The 21,827-nt window shown below is 47.4% G+C and overlaps 1 protein-coding gene across 1 annotated transcript in view; it reads left to right on the plus strand.

Annotated features, from left to right (window-relative positions):
- The window catches only part of ADAMTS2 (ADAM metallopeptidase with thrombospondin type 1 motif 2), a 204,940-nt gene that overhangs the window by 142,509 nt on the left and 40,604 nt on the right, over window positions 1-21,827 (plus strand). The window contains 3 exon segments of the mRNA XM_039880269.1: window positions 14,069-14,225; window positions 20,681-20,786; window positions 21,469-21,612. Coding sequence (XP_039736203.1) covers window positions 14,069-14,225; window positions 20,681-20,786; window positions 21,469-21,612 — 407 coding nt within the window.

Raw genomic sequence — 21,827 nt, forward strand, 5'->3', positions numbered from 1 at the left:
CACATTTTGAAATCCACCCAATTTTCTTTTATAGCTAATGTGGTTCCTACACTCAACACTGCCAAGGGTAGCGTGTCCAAGATAAAGTACAGACCGGTGTCACTTCTAAAAATAGATGTGAAAATCCTGAGGCATTAAGAGTTTAATTCAATAACACGTAAGGAGACAGTCCCACCACGATGAATGGGGTTTATCCTAGGGATGCGATGATGGTTTGCTCTCAGGAAGTCTGTTCATAGAATTACTCACATCTGTGTGCCTAATGACAAAGCATCATCCAACAAACACTCTTTGAAGGGCTCCTGTGTCCAAGTGCTGTACTGGGTGACTGAAATGGTCCCCGACTGCTTCTAAGGCATGGATACGGACTTGGAAACAATTATATAGAAGATTCTGGGGCTCACTTGGTGGTGAAATTTGGGCCATGCAATCCTTCCTTACGAAGTCAGGGCAAGTGATGGGAGAAGTGACTTTTCAGTTACAGGAAGGGAGTGAAAGGGGTAAGTCCCAACATAAGGATGTTTCGGGTTCAAAGGCTAAAAGGGAGAGAAAACAGGATGTGTTGGAGGAACAGAGAGCAGCTGGATCTGAACTGAGGGAAAAATGCAACGACGGGGCAGCAAGAGTTGACACTGAAGAAGCCAGAAGGAGCAAATCGTGAGGGACTGTGTGACTCGCCAAGGGCTTTGGTTTGCTCTCGAGGGCAGTTTCAAGCAGGAGAATGACATGATCTGATTTGTGTTGTTTTTAAATTTTATTTTTTTAAATTTACATATAGTTGGTATACAATATTATGTTAGTTATATTCATTTCAGGTGCACGATACAGCATTTTGACATTCTTATACCTGACAATATGCCGATCATGTTAAGTCTCATAATTATGTCACCGTGGAAACTTGTCATGTTATTATTGACTATATTCCCTTTCACCTTATTATCCATCTGCCTATCCCCTCCTTTCTAGTCACCATCCCTTTGGTCTCTGTTTCTATGAGTCTGTTTTTGTTTGTTCATTTGATTTTGTTGTTTTGTTTTTTAGATTCCACATGTAAGTGAAAACATACAGTGTTTATCTTTCTCTGTCTGACTTATTTCACTTAGCTTAATATGATGAAGACATGGAATAAAGGGAATCCTCATGCACAGTATGGAGATTCCTCAAAAAGCTAAAAAATAGAACTACCAAAAGCAATCCCACTTCTGGGTACTTATCCGAAGAAAATGAAAACACTAATTCGAAAAGATATATGTACCCTGATTTGCATTTCTAAGAAGATCCCTGGGCTCCTGTGTGTAGAGCTGTTGGGTGTGAGAGACCTTGGCTTAGGAGAGTATGAGTCCCACTGAAAGGGGAACAATGGCAGGCTGTGCTGGGACCATGGCCACAGGGATGGAGAAAGGAGGGTAAACAAAGGAGAGCTTTAGGGACTAAGTCAGGAGAGCGAGGTCACTGAGTGGGTGAAGATGAAGAGGCGCTGTGTCTGTGCCTTGAGCAGCCAGGTAGCTGGTGATGAGAACACGGGAGGGGAAGCGCGGTGTGGGGGAGGAGGTGAGTTCAGCGGCGATGTGTTGTTTGAAGTACCTGGTGCCATCCCAGTGGGGACAGCCAGGGAGAGGCTGGCATGGGGGTCTGTAGCCTGGAGAGAAGAGATGAGCCTTGTTTGCAAAGCCACAGGTGGGGTTCACAGGGAAGCATGCCAAGTCAAGTCTGGGGTGTCTGAGAGAGACGCCCCCCGACTCTGAAGGCATGGGCAGAACAGGGGTATGATCGGCTCCCTAGGAGCAGAGAGGGTATCTCTTGGTTTTTAAAAAATCTGAAAACTAGTAACAGATGGTAACATGACAACCAAAATGATTTCAAAGGTGGAAAAAGAAGCAAATGTCTCTAAAAGTGTTATGCATAGCTAATTCTTAGGATGTTCATAGATATTTACGCATAAAAACAGACGGGTTCCATGGTCAAGTAAGTCTGAAAAATGCCTGTAAAACAAAGTAAAGCAGGCATTCCTTAACACAATTTTCTCAGAGCCTTTATTATGCAAATATGCACATTGAATCTCCAAGAGTTGGATCAGTGTGCACACCTTCTCAAACCCATTCCTCAACAGAACCTGTCTCCTCATCAACATTCGACAGAACTTGCTTTGGGAAATGCTTCCTTTGTAGTAAAACTGGCAACAAGAAAGAGACACAATGCTTTATTACTGAGGTCTAGGCAATTCTAGACAATGTCAAATGACATGACACTGATGTTGGGAAGAGCAGATAAAATTATAATTGTTTACTGATAATTGTGTGTCTGCAAAACCCAAAGGAATCCATTGTATAACTTTTACAGTAAATAAAGGACTTCAGTGGCATGGCCAAATAGAAGATAATTATACCAAAATTGATGATTTCTGTGTGAACCCACAATGCCCTGGTAATAGGGGTAATAAGGAGAGAAAAGTTACCTTCGCAATAGTAACCAAAAATATAAAATACTTGCAATTTCCCTAACAACTCAGACCCAGGACGGATAAGAAGAAAACTGCACATTGTTAATGATAGAAAAAAAAAGTAAATGAAAAGATACATGCTGTCCCTTTTGGGAAGACTGGGTATAAGAGAGAAGTGGATTTTTCCCAGATTAATAATTAGAAATTTGATGAAATGATTCTAAGTTTCATCTAGAAACAAATAGTCGAGAATGGCTGGGAAAGCTTTGGAGGCCAAGCAAATAAAAAGAGATTTACTTCAAACATCTTGTAAAGTGAAAATAATTAAAATCATACCGTATTTGCATAAATGTTAAAAAATCTATTGAACAAAATATGTAGTTCTAAAATAATATGTGATAAATATAAAAAGAACAGTTAAGTGTTATAAATAAATATGATAAATGTAAATTTCATATATAGTAAATTTCAAGCATAATAAATAAATCATATAAATATAGGCCAATGAAACATACAAAGAAGAAAGTATTGTTCGTAAAGCGCTTCCTAAGCATAAATACAGTAGAAGGAATTGTAAAGGAGATAGATATATTTGAATATTTGAAATATAAATCTTCTGTCAAAAAATACCATTAAAAGGCAAACCATAAGTAAGAAAAATATTTGCAATATGGCAAAGATATCCTAATATATAAAGAGCTCTTATCAAAAATAGGAAAAACAGAACTGGCAGTAGAAATAAGTAGGTAACAGGAGAAGACATACAAATGGCCAAAGAGGGGTGAAAGATTTAACTTTGATCAAAGAAATAACACAATTGATCATTTTTAAAACACCAACTGTGTTAAGGTTAAGAAGAGAGATTTACCGCTGCTTTGGGCAAATGAAGCAGCCACCTCTCTGGCACGAGTATAAATATGTACACATTTCTAGAAGGAAATGCGACAATATTTATCACTGCCCTTAAAAAGGGCCTTCGCATTTTCCCATCATTCATTTCTGTGGCTCCGTCCCCAAGCACCTGTCAGAGCTGCAGATGAAGTTGCAGCAGCAAGTCATCAGTCAGGGCCTCATTTCAGAGTGTAAACAACTGGAAACAACCTCATTGCCCCCGGTAGGGCTCTGGCAGATAATGACAGAACGTCAATGTGGCCTGTAAGTCCCGTTTCAAAGTGTGTCAAAAGGCAAAGGTAAGTTTGTTTGTTTGTTTTAAACGATATGAATTTACAGGATGATCTTGATTTTGTGTACAACTCTGTTTATAGAAGGTACTAGAAGGAACATATCAACTATGAGCAGTATTCACCAGATTGTGGGTTTTTATTTTCTTCTTTGTACTTTACTGACTTTTCTTAATTTATTGTGATAAGCCTGTTTCTTTTAGAACCCAAACAGTGCCTTTTTAATTATAAAAAAATAATTTACATTTCAAAAAGTCATTTGAAAGTGGTAGAGCCCGAGTAATCCTGTGTAACTGCAGGAGGGAGGGTCTTAATGGGCCCGAAGGAGGGTTTGCACCACTGTGCCATGGGGCTCTGTCATGTCCAGCATTCGTTCCTGATTTGAAGGAGGACATGGAAGGGAATCTACCTCTTCTCTGTGGTGGGTCGGGGGTGGTTGGGGAGGGGTCTGTGTTCTGCCTTGTGGGCACTGTCTTACCTTTCCTGTGTCTGGGCCTGGGACTCCACTGTCTGCGTCCCCGGGGAACTTTTGGGTGATGTGCAGGTACCTCCCTTGCAGCCATGACCAGTCTGTCCCTGCCCCTCGTGTGCCACCTCATGGGAAAAGGTTCTGCTTTCCTGGGGCCATGTTGATACCCCCACGTTACCTGTAGGCAGAGGCGGAGTGGTAAGGGGAATGATCATGTACCCTTTTGTCAGGTTGCTCTCCCCAAGGACAGTATGGGAACAGCAGTTCTTGAGGCTACCTGGAGCCCACAGCCAGCAAGGCGGGTGGCCGGAGCCCATGTGGGCATGGGGCAGCCTCCAGGAGACCAGGCCCAGTGCAGTGAGGGCTGAGAGGGCCCAAGGGGACTAACATCCTCCTCACCTCCTTGCCTGCCTACTGGGAAGGGTTTTGAAAATTGGTGATGGCGAGAAGACTGGAGGGGAGCACAAGGGCTGAGTGAGTGGGTCCAGAGCTAAGTCCAGAGCATGGCCACCGAACCCCAGCAAGGGGCTCAGCAGATTGGCCTCAGTGGAGTCAGAATAGAGGCCACACCAGGAAGTGGGGGACGGCCGCCCCACGCCGTCTCTAGTCTCCTCAGCCTGGCCAGGAAATCACAGGGCCAGACTGATGCTCTGTCCTCCTTTGAAGAGCTGCTGGGCTGTGAAGGGGAAGTGAAGTCCAGGGTGTGAGTCTTGATTCCTTTAGGAAAGACAGGCTGCAGAATGCAGGCAGAGGAGTGGCTGGACGAGGAGAGACTACGTGAAGACCCCACCAAATAGGACAGTGTCTCTGGGAAGGGGGTCACATGCTTAACCAGGGGCTCTGGGTGGCTTAAGGACACTATCATGGGCTGCAGGGCTTGGGAACAATGTCTGTGGGAAAGAAGAGGCCGTCCCACGGACCTAGAGTGATCAGACAACATGGGAGGTGATAATCCATGGGAAGCGGCTGTGAGAGCCAAGGCCCCAGCCAGACCCATGGAGCATCTCAATGCTGAAGGTCCATTGCTGACCAATACATCTGCAAAATACATTTAAAAGGAACTATTAGAAAAGAGAAATGTGACAATAACCAAGATATGCACAAATATTATTAAATTTCATATAGACATAAAATCACTCTATCCAATTGCTATACATGTTTCTCATTTCTGCATTTACCATGCGTGGATAGTAACAGTTTGTGTCCAATGGCCACAGATTCCACTTGGCACAGCATCCAGGTGAGGCGTTGTTTTCAGTTCTCCAAGGGACGTATGTTGTGGGAAGCAGGAGGACGTGTGCCCAGATGGGTCCTGGGAACTGCCTGCTCTTGGGAGTAGAGCTCAAGTTCCCTGTGAGGTCACAAGCAAACAAGCTCGTTTCGGGAATCAGAACTGGGTGAGGTGTCCTGGATGGAGTGGCCAGGCAGGCAACTGCTCAGCGAGAGCTGAGGGCCAGAGGCACAGCAATGGCAGTCCGGGAGTACAGTTTGGCTGACCATGAGGATGAATTCTCATGGACTGCTCTTCAAGAAACTATGTGTTTCCCGTTAAGTAGTGAGGCCCCCATCCCTGGAAGGATTCAAGCCCGGCAAAACCGAGGTGGCTGCAGCCAGGACCTTTGTGAGAAGAGGGGCCTGAACTATGTCCTCCTGAGGTCCCAGGGAATTCTGGGGGCTCTGAGGCTGAGACCCAGGCTTGGGGCAGAAAGTAGCCCAGGTGTTCAGATCCTGTTTTTATTCCAAATTGTGACAGAAATAGACCAGCTCCCCCACGCCTGTCCCCAGCCCAGGCCCCCTAGACTCCAGCAGGAATAAAATTGGTAGCACTTGTGTGAGTGACATGTTGTTTGTCTTCCAGCTTATGAGAAGCCTCTGAGTTATCTCAAGTTTTTCCCAAAACATTTTTCTCCATTTCTTAAAAAAAAAAAGAAAAAAAAAACCCCAGCAGAAGAAAAGAGATTATCTTATTTTATATGATATGCCATCAGCCAGGGAGCAGAACATGGACTGCACTTGACGGTTGCGTAGCAACTGGCTTTTCGATTGATTTTTTGAGAAGGCACAAAAGCTACTGAACTGTTCTCACTTTAAATATTTCCTCGGATGAGGAAAATCAAAACAAGTCAGAGACTTGAGGACAATCAGAGAAGAGCAACAGGTATCTTGCCATGATGAGGCATGACCACTCATAGGAGTTCTTCAGCCTTGGAGGGGAAGGTCTGAGAGATTCTGAGCCTCTCAGTGGGTTCTGGGGCTGAGGGTTCAGCATGCCCAGAACCATGGCTCGGGGTTCAAAGGCTCAGTGCCACCGTCCTCTTACTGTGTGTCCTGGGCCATCAGCCACCTGCTCTGGATGTCAGCTTCTCCACCTGTGTGAGGGGCAGTGTAGGGGTTCTAGAACACCCCAGGAACAGCCTGTGATCTCTCCAGAGTCTGGGTCCCAGCCTCAACCTGATGGGGGCCAGGCATGGGGGCCAGCCCCTGGTCATCCTGGCCCCTGATGAGCCAGACCTGCCAGGGTCCATAGAAGGACAAAAAATGCTGGGCTGGACCTGCCCCAGGAGGTCCGCTGCAGCTGTGCCAGGAAGGGTCGTGCTGAGACACCTGTGCTGGTCGCCTGGCTTTCTCCAGGAAAGGCCTCCCGGCCGTAGGGAGGATGGCTAGAACATGCTCTGATGACAAGGGTCCAGGCAGGGAAATGAGGAGCAGGCCTCCTGGCCTTACTGGTGTTGTGATTCCAAGCTGCCTATTGCGATGAGAGCTGAGCTCTTCACCGACCTGAGCTTTGGGAGAAGACCCCCAGCCTTAGTGCCCATGCTGCCCCCCGCCAGGGGGACGTGGTGTGAATTCTGGCCATGTTGATCCTTGTGGGATCTTCAGTGAGTTATTTGCCATCACTGAAACTTAGTGTCTCCAGTAAGACGAGCACATACTAGCAATGACAGCAGGAATAAGAATGTTCCTATGAGTTACCCATCTGTTGTACGCACTTGGGGTCAGGCCCTGTCTGTCGCCCCGTAGGTGACGTCACTCCCTTCTCCATCACTACAGCTCTGTGGGGCAATCACAGCATCACCCCCACCTGACAATGAGGACCCTGGCTCCAAGAGGCCAGCGGCCTGCCAGGATCACTTAGTCATGAGTCACTTGGCTTTGGGAAGGAGGAGCCGGATACATACACCAGAGGCTGGGGAGCACGAGCTCCAGGCTCCTTGCCCTTGCTCCCCTCAAGGGTTCCCCATGCCAGCCAGTCCCCAAGGAGGGCAACTTTGCCATCCCCCAGGGGGATACTAATGGCATCTAACAGGTAGGGGCTGGGGCACAGAGGTCAGTCCCCACAGCAGAGAAGTAAGTGGCCCCAGATGTCAGCAGTGCAGGGGTAGAGAAGTGCGCTTGTCTTTTCGCAGGCCTGGGCTCTGTGCCTGCTGTCCTCTTTCCTGCATGCTCGGGAAAGTGGTCCAAGGCAGGACCACCCTGGGGCAGTTGAGAAGGCTTTGGTGGACTGAAGCCAAACCCTCTGGGACATGAGCCCCCAGAGCTCCAGGCAATGCCTTTGAGGGCACTACAGGGACTTGAGTATCTCTCATCTTTATCATCATGGTCACGACAGCGATAGGACAAGGAACATCAGTAGGTGTTGACTGTTAAGATCAGAAGTCCCTGCTCTTGGCTTTTCACTGCAGTTGTGCCCATTTTGCAGATGAGGAGCTGGGGACAGAGAAGGAACCTGTCCAAGAACGCGGAGCAGATAACGGATGAACAACTGTCTGATCCCACAGCTCTAGGCCCTCGTGCTGCCCAGGGGAGCCCCACCTGTCACCATCTGGTACCCTGGCGAGCTGCTGGACAGGCTTGGGGTCTGTGGGGATCCCTTGGGGACGGTGGCCTCAGGTCTCCTGGACTGAAGGAGGAAAGAGCATAAATAATTCGGCTCATTCAAGAGCAAACAGTGGAAATGTCAGAGAGTGGTGATGGCAACAGAACTCTTGGGGCAGGTCTTAATTGACTTATTCAGAGGGGGACCCCAGAGTCTGTCAGCCAGCCTCCGAAGTCCTCCCTGCCTGGTGTGGGCAGGGCTCAGAGCTGCAGCCCTGGCACCACCGTTTCTGGGTAGCAGCGCCACCTGGTGGCCGCCTCGGGCCGCCCTGCCTCTCCCATCTTTCTGAGTAGGGGAGATGGGTCACCTCCGCTCCTTTCTAGTGGTGGGATTTGGGGCAAGTTATTTCAGTTGTCTGAGATGTGGCTCCTCATCCAGAAAACAGGACAATGACAGCACCTATATCTTAGGGCAGTTGCGAGGTTTAAATTAGACCGTACAAACCCGAAGCCCGCCAATCGGCACAAACATGAGCCCCACAGCTGCCACCCAGCCCAGGGTGTGGACATGCTCTATCCACTGCAGTTCGCTCTGGACAGCTGAGCATGGCTCCCTTTGGGGGAAGACTGGTGGTCTGTGAGGTCCAAGGTGGGGTGGCTCTGCAGTCACCCCCTTGCTGAGTTCTCTCATGGTTCCCGCTCCAGCATGGTGGGAACAGGTAGAGTCTTACAGCCACTTTCCTAGACAAACAGGCAGGCGGGAGACAAGCCCTCAGACTGGGAGATCCCAGATACCACAGGAAGCTGGGTGTGAGAATTTTTCTTAATTGACACAGGCATCGCTCTCAGCCTCTCTCTGTCACTTCTGAAGGACAGAACAAGTCTCGTCTGCTCTCTCGGAGGGGACCACAGCTCACACTCTGTGGTACATGGCAAGAACGTGGAATGGCAGGGCCTAGGGTGCCCCAGAGAGGGGCCCATCTGAGCACTGTATGGCCGCAGGAAGCCGGGGAGGAGGCCGGGTCTGGGCAGGTCCCATGGCTTAGACCTTCGTCCTGGGCCCCAGGCCTGCCCCGTGTGCTGGTGTCTTTGCCTGGACATCACTGTCTGTGAGGGGCCTTCAAGGCACAAGAGAAGGCTGGGTCAGCAATCAGGAGGTGGGGCCTGGGGTGTGGGAGGCAGGAGCTCGTGGGTGTTTGTTTTGGGGGCTGCCACTAGGCTAAGCAAACCTGTTTCAGCCAGTTTTCTGTCCTTTTGAACCTCTGCTCCACCAACCTAACTTGGGTCCCAGGCCGGCCCTGGCAGGGGCAGGCAGAGCACCTGGACTAATCAATCACTCCCAGCTGCACCCCAAGAAGTGGGAGAGGTCCCTCAAACAAAACTGCCCAGCTCTTCTCAAGCGAGCAAGCTGGGCCTGAAAAGGCCATCCCTCGACTGTGTCCCTGGGCGCTGCAGACCCCACACTTTCCCTTCAGGTTTTCAGTCCTTTCCTCATGCCTCCTGCATAGGCCCTGTTGCCAGAAACCTGCGTCCTCCCCACTTGCCAGCCCAGTCACCTCCCTTTCTTATCTCCTTCCATCTTGGGTCCTGACTCTGCTGACATTACACCGTCCATCTCAGTGGCCACCGTCCCTCCCCACCGTCTCCACTCCCTTCTCATTGACCCAGAAAACTCTTTCTGAAATGCACACGGGCCCTGTGCCTGCCATGGGGCTCAAGGTTGAGGTCAGGTCGCAGAATGGCCCCAGGCCCCCACAGCCCCCTGAACGCTCCAGACCCAGAAAGGATGAGGCCCTTGTTTCCTCGTGCTCATCTGAGCTGGGCCAGGACCTTGAGAAGGTTGGGAGGTGAGCAGAGAAATAAGAAGTAAAAGCAGCTCCACATCTTGATGCCTGAATGCTGACATCATCCTCCTCCTCGACCTCTCAGGATGTCCCCCGTCCATCCGTCCAGGCTGTAGGCTCCCAGGGCCCGCTGCTCGGTGGCCATTTATTTCATACTCCCCAAGGCTAGTATGCCTGGTGCAGCCCCACCAAGCCCTTCTCTCTAACTCTCAACTCCGAGTCTCTTCAGAATCCAAAATCTGGGAGGGGGTCCCAGATGGTTTCTGCTCTGAGCCCTGCAGCACAAACCCCCGTGGGCTGGAGAACATAAGTGGCAGGCTGCCTTCTTGGAATAGGCAAGGGAAAGACAAGGCAAGAACAAAACACAAATCGATATCTCAATAAATTATCCTGCCACAGCAGTGAGATCACTTTGGCTGCCGAGAGGCGCTGGAAACCTGGGCTGGACCTGGGGAGCCCAGCGTCTGGGAGGGAGGAGGGGCTGGCCAGTGTCGGTCCAGTCTGGAAGGATGTGAGGAGGGGCTGTCCTCCTGGGGACTTTTATACTAAGGATCTCAACCTGGTAGCCAGGGGAATGTGTTTTGTTTTGTGCATGCAACTTATTTTATTTTTAGCCAACATTTACTAGGAGGTAGGCTTCTTTGTAAAAGCCAGATTTAAAGATTGGCCCAAGAAATCCAGTCTGTTCTTGTGTGCCAGCAGTAGGGGGCGCTGTCATTGCCCCCTCGGGTGGGCATGAGCTCCTTGATTTGCTACAGTCCTTGCCACTCCCTATCGCCCCCGCTTTCTTGACCATCATAGAACATATTGCTCTGTCCTCACCCCTTCTAAACTGGCCAAATCAAAGAATTATTTTTCTTTCGACCAGCCTGCCTCACTGATTTATATTGCCCACCTTGGCCCTGAAGGCATTTGGATTTACAACATCCTCCTAGCACTTTCCACAAGCCCACCCGCTGAATGCTTGGTCCCCTGTCCCCAGCCTGCTCCTTCTCCCCCTTTGTCATCCTGGCTCCTGCCTTTGGCTCTATCGCTATGGCCCTGACACAGGAGTATCTCTGTGGCTGGACTCTTGACTCCTCAAAGACATGGCCAGGCGGGTGTGGGATGTAACAACTGTTCCTCGGAGAGCAGCCCCAGTTTTCGTCTACCAGCCAGTGCCCTGGACTAGGTTTCCCATGGTCCACCTAGCGGAGGACATGAAGGAAGTTTAGGACTCTCTCAGCTGCAAATGACAGTAACACAACTCAAATCAACTTTCACAAGGAGAAATTACTAGACACACATAAATGAGACGCAAATCTGCAGCAGGTGGTCCCCAGTGACCTGGCTTCCCGGTACTCACGTACACTCCCCTCAAGTGTGGGCCGGACCCAGATTCAGTTACAAACAGACTGTGGCTTCTGTCCTAGATGTGCACTCTCTTCGGTCTCTTGGTCACTCATCCTGGGGGAAACAAGCTGTGGTGTGGGGAAGGGTCTGTGTGGTATGGCAAGGATCCCTCAGCCCAGCAGCCCACGAGGACCTGAGTCCTGTCAGCAGCTATGTGAGTGGGAATTGGTCCCCCCAGGGGAGCCTGCAGATGAGGTCAGGGCCTCTGTCCTCAGCTGGCCATCTCATGACTGGCCTGGAGCCAGAGGCACCTATCTCAGCTGCTTTCAGATTCCTCTTTCACAGAAAACACATTTGGAATAACTTGTTATGTAGCAATGGATAACAAACAGACGTATTGGTAGGCTGGCCTCAGTCCTGGGTGAACCAGGCACTTGCATGAGGACACCAGAGTCAACTCTCTTGCCTGGGGTTCTGTTTTGTCATCTTCCTCAGACAAGGTTCCCACCTGTGGGGGGCGGGTGGCAGGGGCAGCAGCTCCAGGCTCACCGTCCTACACCTTTCCAGCTCCTTGGCCCATTCATGGCACCAGAAAGATGCATAGTGGAGACTGGCTGGGCTGGAACTGTCTCACCCTGAGCCCATGGTCAATAGAGGTGTGTTTAACAGAGGGGGCTGGGCTGCTGATGCCAGAGAGCAAAGGCAGAAGTAACTGTGGCCACCAGCGCATTAGAGGGGATCAGGCTAGAATTGTCCAAACACAGGGAACTTGGGAACTTCGAACCCTGAGGGTGGCAGAGCCATCATGGAGAATAACCTGATATTTGGGCTGAGAGACACAGCCTTGGAGGAGACAAAACCCCTTTCTCTTGAGGGGACCTAGCAAGGCTGCTGAGCTGGACCCCAGGCCTTACGGAGGAGAGAGGGTGGCACTCTAGGGGGCTCTGCAGCCTATGTGAAGTGGTCAGCGGCCTTTGTGATGATCCTCTGATTTGGACTTGGGCTGGCAATCTCAAGTTCAATGGGGTATAACCACAAGACCCCAAACTCTAGCATCTAATCCAATCCACCCATAAGAGTCCCTTCCTTCTCATTCCACCTGAAGCTCATTCCCTAGAAAGGAGATCCTTTCTCTTGGTCCCTCCTTCAGACCTGTGACTTCTCAAGCTATGACCTCTGGAAGTAGCTACCACCCGCCTGACCTGGAGGGGTCTGGCTTGGGCGTGATGCAGATGCCTTTCCCCTCCTCAGCCTCTCTCACATCAGCCTGGTGGGCGAGGTCATGCTGAGAAACAAACAACCTCCACGTCCCAGCAGCTCACAACAAAAATTTATTTCCTGCTCATGCTATGTGTTCTACATGAGTTGGCAGAGGACTCTGGTCTCTGGGTGTCACTCAGAGCCTGGGTGGCAGAGCAGCCATCATCTCAACATTGTTGGTTCACCTGCCAGAGAGGAGAAATTTCTGGGGGGTGTTTCATGGGGGCAAGTAAATGCTCCAACCAAGAAGAGACACATCACTTTGGTTCACAGCTTGTTGGCCAGAGCTGGTATGTGCTTCCTTCAATCACGGTGGTGGGACAGGGGCAAGAAGTATGCCTCCTTTCCCTTTCTCCAGCTTTTGCTGGGCTATCCTCTCTGTGCCAGTGTCTAACAGGTCATGATCACCAGACCCCTCACTCCAGTCTATGACTTACTTCATTAGGACTCAATCTATTTTTTTTTTTATAACAATTAATCTTATCTCCCAGCGGCAGTTGGCTCTGTGCTTGCGACTTTGGGACTGGTCTGCCATTGTAGATCACGGGCTGGGATAACACACAAGATTCCTGGAAATGACCAGTCCTCCCTGGCCTTGAATCATTCTCCTTCCTTGTGGGACATCCTGGCTTACTAACAATATCCTAGACCTACTCTTTGCTGCTTATTCACACAAAGAGAGATGTTTGGCTATGCTTGATGGATAGATTTATGGGAGAAAAGAAACAATGCTTACACACGTCTACCAAGAAATGTGTATCCCTGCTTAAAGAGGTGTGTCTTTAAAGAGGAAAAGATGGTGCCCAGGACTCTTCCCTCAGTGAGAACCGCGTTAGTGGTGGGAATATGTGGTGGAAGTTGAAACTGAAGTGCCCGGTGTGAAGAGTGAGAGAGAAAGGGATGTGTGCCACTTGCAGGAGCCTTCCTTTTGAGATGCTTCGTGCATGTTTTATTTAGGGAGGCAGTTTAGAGCAAGGGGCTGAATATAGACTTTGGTTTCAGGTTTCCTGGGTTCAGATCTCTACTCTGCTCTCTAGCCGTGTGACCTAGGGGGCTTTACTTGGCTTCTCCCAGCCTCAGTTTCCCTCCTCTCAGGGTGGTTGTGAGGCCTGAATGCCAGCACCACAGTGCAGAGCAAGGCCAGCCTCGGCTATCAGTTATGTGTCACCATACGAAGTGGTGTACGACTGGTCCTCTCCATGGCTCCTGAGGGGTCAGCTCTACGCTCCTGTGCTTTTTGTGGTCCCCTTGCTGTTTCTGCTGGAGTTTTTTTCTCTGTTGTGTTGTTTTCTGAATATTTCTTCAAACAGGATGAAAACATAGAGTTCTCTCCATTTCTCTGGGCTCACAAGCCATGTTGGGATTTATTTGTGCATTGCCTGAACTGAGAGCTCTTTGGGGTGAGGCCTATGTGGCATTTGCCTCCTGTCCAGTGCCTGACAAAACACGAGGATCCCTGAAAATGGGATGGGCTGAATGGGTTATTAGAGGCCTTAGATGACCTCAGAGCTTTGCTTCCACATCTCACCTGAAAACTGTGCAGTGACTTTATGTATGACTGAAGAGCCAAGAATAGAGCCAAGTAGGAACCGGGTCTTGAGAGGGACTGGGAAGTGGCCTTCGTGCCACCCGGGCTAGATCTCTAGTGGATGGGCTGTGTCAACACACCAGGCTGCTCAACCTCCAGCTGGATGCTAACTCTTCGGTGTCTCTCCTGCCCCTGCAGTCCACGAGCCTTATCGAGATTGGGAACCCCTCCCAGAGCCTGGAGAATGTCTGCCGCTGGGCCTACCTCCAGCAGAAGCCAGACACAAGCCATGACGAATACCATGATCACGCTATCTTCCTCACACGGCAGGACTTTGGGCCTTCGGGGATGCAAGGTGAGCCTCACCCCTGATGGGTTTGGAGAGGCAGGTCCTGGCAGCCTTGGCCCCAGCCAGGGAAGAGTGTCAGGCTGGGGTCCGTGCCAGTCACCCCTGGCTCTCAAAAACCACCAGGGCCTCTGCTATTTCCCAGAGGAAGCCAAATCCTCTGGGGAAATAGTGAAGATCAGAAGGTTAGTGAAGATCAGGTGGTTAAAATGGGCAGAGTCTGGGGCTGGCAGCCCAGGAACCAGATAGGACCTGAGGCTGGGTTTCAGAATTGTTTGTTGTCCCCGGTGTTTAAAATACAAATTTGAATAAGTTTTCAACCATCGACAGTTTAGAGATTTCACATAAAAATTTAAACTATGTAAAACTGACAGATCTAAAAGAAAAGTTAACAAGTCTACAATCATGGTTGAATATTTTAATGTATTTTTCTTAGTAATGGAAAGAACAACAGATAAGAAAATCAGTAAGGAAACAAAAGATTTGAATTAAACAACCGGACCTAATTGGTATATATAGGATACTACACCAGACGACTTGAGAATGCCCAGTCTTTACGAGTTCACATGAAAATAGACCCAGATAGGCTATGCTGGGTCATAGGAAAATCTCAACAAAGCATAAAAGATCAAAACCACACAGAATATATTCCTTGACCATGACCAAACTGGAAAAGAAAGATAACTTGAAAAATTATGAATTTCTAGAAATTAAACAATATACTCATAGATAATCCACGGTTCAAAGAAGAAATAACAGTAGAAATTGAAGATTTTTTAAACTGAATGATGACAATATGACATATCAAAACTTGTAGATAGAGCTAACACAATGATTAGATTAGTGTTTATAGGCTTAAGAGCATTTATTTTTTAAAAAAAGACTGAAAAATCAATCATAGAAACATCTATCTCAACAAATTTGATAAAGAACAACACTAAATTCAACAAAAAATGAAAGAAGGAAATTATAAAGGTAAGTTAAAATGAAAAACAATAATACAATAGAGAAAATAATTTGGGTTTCAAATTTGCTTTGATTTATTTAAAATCAAAACATAGATTAAAACAGAATAGCCCTGAACAATAGTAATTTTAAACAGGAAAGAAAGAAAATACAAATTTACTAAAATCATGAATGTAAAAGGGACATCATTACAAATTTTATTTAAAAAAGATAATAAGATTTTATCTTATTTTGAACAGCTTTGTGTCAATAAATTTTCCAGTTTAGTGAAAGATAAAAATTCCTTGAAAAATGAAATCTGAGAAAAAATAGAAAATCTGAATGGTCTCAAATCAATTAAAAATATTTAATTTGTAATTCAAATTCAAATTTACTGAATTCAAATCCAGTGTTATATTAACTAAAGCTACTATATATAACAAATGCAAAGTTGATTTAACATTTAAAAAGCAATCATTTCAATTTAGAGGGTATTGACAAGTCAATTCTAAAAAGCCTTCCTCCAAAGTAAACTCCTGGACCTTATAACTTTACCTAAGAATTCTTCCTAATTTCTGAGGAAGATTAATACCAATCATATACAAATTCCTGCTAACATTGGAACCAAAAACTAAGGACATTTTAAGAATAAAATTACAGGCCAGTCTCTCATGAATACAGTTACAAAATCTCAAACAAATACGGCAAATCAAATCCAGTGCTATATTAACTGGATTTAATATACACGCTAAATTTCACAATAAATTTCAATTTTTTCTAGAAATACAAGGTTGAGTTAACTTTTAAAAATCTATTATTATAATTCAGCATATTAACTGGATAAAGAAGAAAATTTTATATGATCGTCTCTTTTGATCCAAAAAAAAATATTTGACAAAAATCTATTTATGATGAAAAGCCTTATTGAACTCAGACTAAAAGAACTTTCTAAATGTAATAATGGATATTTCCCCTCCAAAAACTGTAACAAACATCATGTATAATGTGGACATTTTGAGAGTACTTCCTCCAGAGTGAGAATGCCTGCTATTACCACTTCTCTTCGACATTGTAGTAGAGGTTCTAGCCGTCCTAGCCAGTGAAATAAGACAAGGAAAAAAACAAAAATTTAAGAATCAGACAGGGAAAATATGAAACTCTCATTTGAAGATGATAAACTTGTGTACATAGAAAATCCAAAGGAATATACAAATAAATCATTAGAATTATTAAGTTTCTGGGTATCATATCACTATACAAAAATAAATTTCTATATTCTAACAACAAATTAAAATTTAAAAAAATTAGTACTATTTACAATAGAATAAAAAGCAGGAAATACCTAGGAATAAATTAACAAAATACATCCAAGACCTAGGCCTGAAAACTGAAGTTATAAAAGATTGAGTCAGTGAAGGGGTAAGTCATGCTCATGGATAGGAGATGCACTGTTGTGCAGATACCAGTTTTCTCTAAATTGATCTATAAAGTTAGTGGCCATGCATTCCAGTTCAAGTGCAGTTCCAGAAGAACATCTAGAGGGTACTGACAAGTTGGTTCGAATGTTTACACAGAAATGTGACAGGCCAAGAATAGCCAAGAAAAATTGAAGATGATGATCAAAGTATTCAAAACTTGTAAGAATACAATAGTTAAAGAGTGTAGGGCTGGTGCACGGTTGACAAATGTATCATTAGAACAGAATAGAGTCCAGAATTGAACCTGTGTATGAACGCTTGATTTATTGCAAAGGTGGCATTTCAGAGCAGAGGAGAACAATGGCTTTTTAACAAGTGATGTTGGGTCGATCGAATCTCCAAATTGGGGGGAAAAAAAACCCCGAAGTCTGACACTCTCATGATATATGCAAACATCGTACTGGTGAATTTTTTGGATCTTAACTTAGCAGATTTTAGATCTACATATGAAAGGTGAAATAACACTTATAGAAAATAATATAGGATATCACCATATTCTTAGAGTAAGAGAAGATTTCTTTAAAAAAGATAAAAAGCACGCTAGTCACAATAGAAAAGATAAACAGTACCACATTCACATTAAAAATTGTTTCGCGTTAAAGGCATCATTCATCTATTGAATAAATAGTCATCATACATATACAGTATCTAATGAAGAACTTATATCTAAAACATATGAACTCTGACAAATCAATAATAATAATAATAATAATAATAATAATAATAATAAACCCAGTGGAACCATAGGCAAGAGACTTTATCAGGCTCTTAACAGAACATGAATGATACATAAATATCAGAAAAGGTGCTGAAGCTCAGTAGACATTGGAGAAATGCAATCAAAACCACAATTGGAAACCATGACACACCTAATAGAATGGTTACAAAAAACAAGACTGAAAATCCCACATCTTGGTGAGGATAGGAATATGCAATTCTCATCTTCCTCTGATAGGAAGAGAAATCGGTGCAACTACTTTGGAAAACTGGTCAGCAGCATCCATTAACACTGAGCAAAAACTCACCCAGCAGTAGCACACCTAGACGGCACCCCCAGAAATGCAGGCACATGTCACTAAAAGATTGTGCAGGGATGTTCGAAGAAGCATTACTTATAACTAACTCTTAAACATGGAATAACTTAAATCCATCAAATCCAGGAGAGCGGATAAAGAAACTATGATAATAATCATATAGTAACCAGAACTGCAGCCACACACCACATCATGGATGAGTCTCACACATAGAATGTTGAGCGACAAGCCAGACAGAGAAGATTATATACTTAGGATTCCATTTACTCCAACTTTGAAAGTGGGCAAACCTAATCTGTGCTGTTAAAAGTCAGGGTAGTAGGGAGGAGGGGCGAGTCACAAGCAGAGGCTTCTAGAGTGCAGGGAAAGTTTTATTTCTTGACCAGGGAGGTGCCCACCCAGTTGTGATCACTTTGTGATAATTCATTAGTTGTGTCCTTATGGACATACTTCAAAAGAAAGGGCAATCTGTACAAAAATATTTATTCAGAAACGTGGACCTATTTCACCCACTGCATCCTCCATGGGTAGTCATTTTTGTTAGTTTCTGGTTGATCATTCCAGTAATTCCTTTTATAAACATATGCGTATTTATATGACACAGGTGCTTACTCTTACCCCCAACCCTCACCTTCTTCCCTGGAACATTACATGCTGCTCTGCAGCTTCCTCTACCCTCTTAGCTGGCTCTCTCTGCTGACCACCTGCTCATATTTGCCTAAAGAGGGAGACTTCTCAAGTGATACTGGTCAGGATAAGAAAATCAGTTTCTGTCAATAAACCATCACTGGCACTAGAGTGACTCCCTTTGCCACACTAATCAGCACCACAATGGGACGTGGGTGGGAACAGAGAATGTGATTTCAGTCCCACTGAGCACAGAGCAAGGCTTCTAGTTGGTGTCAGTGCCCTTTCCAGTCCTACTGCAGATAGCCAGCTGACAAATAGAGCACTGTTGGCTGTGTTGTCCCCATGGAAGCTCTAATGGGAGCAGTACTATTCCAGAGGAGGGGAAACTGATGCAACAGTTTAATTAAGTAAACTCTTCCTTCATCTAAAAATATGAAAGGACAGCCAAGGATTACCAGACATTAAAAAAAATTATGACATGAAAAAGATGGGCCAAGATGGAAAACACAATTAGAAAACCGGCTCCAGAAGAAACAGAGATAATTTAGAAAATAGAAAAGAACTTTTTAAATAGTAATATTCCCAGAATGTTTGGGAAAATACATTTACGAACCCAGGAACAGGTTGCTAGGAAGAATGAGAGAACAAGAAAGAGTTTTTTATGAAATTAAAGATATGATGCATAAAATAGAAAGTTCAAAAGCTGAAGTAAAGAGTCAAGGGCATTCAAAAAGATTAAAATATGAGAGAAAAGTTAGGAGATACAGACAATTCAGGAGGTATGATATATATCTAATAAGATTTGCACAAAGGGAGAACAACAACAAAATAAGAGGGAAGGATATTGAGAGAACTGATAAAAATACTTTTTGAAATCTTCAGATCATAAAGGCCTATATAACGCTGAATAGGGTAAATGAGAAATACTTGCAAAGGCACATACTCATCTGCAAGCTTCGCATTCAGAGGACAAAGAGAAGATCTCAAAGTTCTGCTCTGACGCAGTGACTCAAGAACAATCATTTCAGCATCCACAGAGCAAAATATACTTGAAGATACAGATTTTCTTGTTTATTCCAGAGGGAAAAGACAATTGTTAGATTACTATACTTGTACAGGCAAGTCTAAAACCAGCACACCCATCACACTTTCTTCCCTTCTCTGCTTTTGCTTTAAACAAACTGCCTTGGGATCTGCCTGTGGGGTCTCAGGGGAGCAAGGCGAGGTCAGGCTTCCCAGTGTTGAGGACCCTTACTTTGCGGGCCTCTAGGACCCTCGGGTGTCTGTGGCACACACAACTCTGTACACACTTCTTCATCATGTCCGGGTCCAAATGGCAGGCCACATTCCCTGGTTGTGCTCAGTTTTAGGTGGGGTCTCAGTGTCAGGCCCCAAACACCCCCCACCCTCCCCTCCCCTCAGCCCCGACTCCTGTCAGGAATGTGTGTCCTTCAGGCTTCTGGGAGACATGAAAACTACACCAGGCTCTCAAACAGGGGCACAGTCTTCCATAGGCCAGCCTTGAAGGCCTTCACGTCCTCTGGCTGGGCTGTCCCGGGTCCCTCAGGCCTGCCCTTGCTCCCTGTTGGCCTCCGCTTCCCAGGGCGGCACAGGGTAACTGCATTGGCAAAATGCAGCAAGTCCCTCGTTATCAGCTGTGAAGTCAGAGCCACTTGGCTGGGGGTGGGGGTGGCTGGAGGGTCACTGTGCATCCATGTCAGGGTTATGCCTACTGCCACTGCCACTTTTTGCCCTCACTCCCCCTCTGGAGGAGGGGGAACCTTCAGTACGAATGTGGCTCAGTCTTCTCAGCCAGAGCACAGGATTGGCGAGCCAAGGACTCCGTGGGCCTCATCATCCATGCTCGGTGCCCTCAGTCCACTCAGCTTGTCCCCTCTGTGTGGCCAGCAGGGCAAGGCAGCATGCTGGCTGTCCCTGCTCACTCTGCTGGGGAGCCCACCTTCACTGCAGCCCCCTACGCCCTCTGGAAATGGGTCTGGCTGGGGTCTTATAGTGAAGACCTTCTTGTGGTGGACTTGGGGTGTGATGCCAGGCAGACCAGGGGCCAGAAGGTCACTCAGCCAGGCAGGAAGGGGGGATGTGGCATGAAAGAGAATGGCAGGTGGGAGGCTGCTGAGGTGGCAGAGTCCTCCCAGGTAAGACCTGGGCTTGGGCAACAGACCCCAGCTGCAGGGTGGACACTGATGGGCAGGGCTGAGGCCTGCTGCCAGGGGCAAGAGTCTCCTGAGCTGTACCAGCCAGGGGCAGTTGACTGCTCATTGGCCTGGTGGACGGCGGAGGGCATTGGGTCCAGGGTCCCCTTTTTTGGTTCGGGCTCTGGGTCTGGGAGCTGGAGCCACCCCTTGTCTCCTCCTAGGCTATGCTCCTGTCACTGGGATGTGCCACCCTGTCCGCAGTTGTACCCTGAACCACGAGGATGGCTTCTCCTCAGCGTTTGTGGTGGCCCATGAAACCGGCCATGTGTAAGTGGCCTCACCGTCCGGTTGTTTGGAGCCCAAGGGGCCCTGCTGCTCCTCTGTGCCCTGAGAGGGACACACCCCACATGAAAAGTACTGGATGGGATGTCCTGTCCTCCCAGCACTATACACCAGGCCCAGGGGCCACTTCCTATTGAGGGAACGTTTCAAAGGAAGAGCTGAGTGGGTGTGGTAATGCCATCAAGGCCCAGGTGGGTCCCTGCCCCATTTTACAGGTGAATAACTGAGGACCCAAGGGAGGCTTATCCAGGAACGGCAAGTGAGGTGGGGTGTGTGTGCCCCAGGCACCCCTGGATCTTGGGGCTGGTTATGCATGGTGGGCGCCTTCACAGTCTGTTGGGTTTGTGTGGGCGTGTGTGGAGGGGGTGCCTGAACAGCTGGGCTTTGATGCCTCTGCCTCACTGCATCCTCACACCACACCGCCCTGCCTTGGGGACAGCATGCTGACGGGGCTGCTGCTGGATGCCATCTCCCCAGCGAGCCCCAAGCTGTAAGACCCTGGCTGGTGGAGAATCGATACTACCAGGCTCAGGGCAGACCAGACAAACAGAGGTCCAGGGGCCCAGCAGAGGGAGGTTAAAGGGCCCTCCTGGCATTTGGGTGGGGTGCAGCTAACAGGTCAGTGTGGCCAGGGGGGTTCCAGTGAGGCTGCTTGGCTCCCACACAGGCTGGGCATGGAACATGACGGGCAGGGCAACCGCTGTGGTGACGAGGTACGGCTGGGCAGCATCATGGCGCCCCTGGTGCAGGCAGCCTTCCACCGATTCCACTGGTCCCGCTGCAGCCAGCAGGAGCTGAGCCGCTACCTGCAGTGAGTGCCACCCCGTGTCCCTGAGGGTGACCGGCAGCCCCGGGCTCAGCTGTGGGAGGGTGCATGTCCCCGTGTGCTGGGCCCAGCGGAGCCCCCAGACTTCGAGTCCTCCAATCTCAGGCGCAGGGGAGAAAGAGGGAAAAGGCAGTGCAGGTTTCTGTGGAGTGGGGAGTGTCCCACTGTTGGGGTCACCTTTAATGGACACCTGGGATCTA

This window comes from Pteropus medius, unplaced genomic scaffold, assembly GCF_902729225.1.
Source record: "Pteropus medius unplaced genomic scaffold, Ma_sr-lr_union100, whole genome shotgun sequence".
Classification (NCBI taxonomy): domain Eukaryota; kingdom Metazoa; phylum Chordata; class Mammalia; order Chiroptera; family Pteropodidae; genus Pteropus; species Pteropus medius.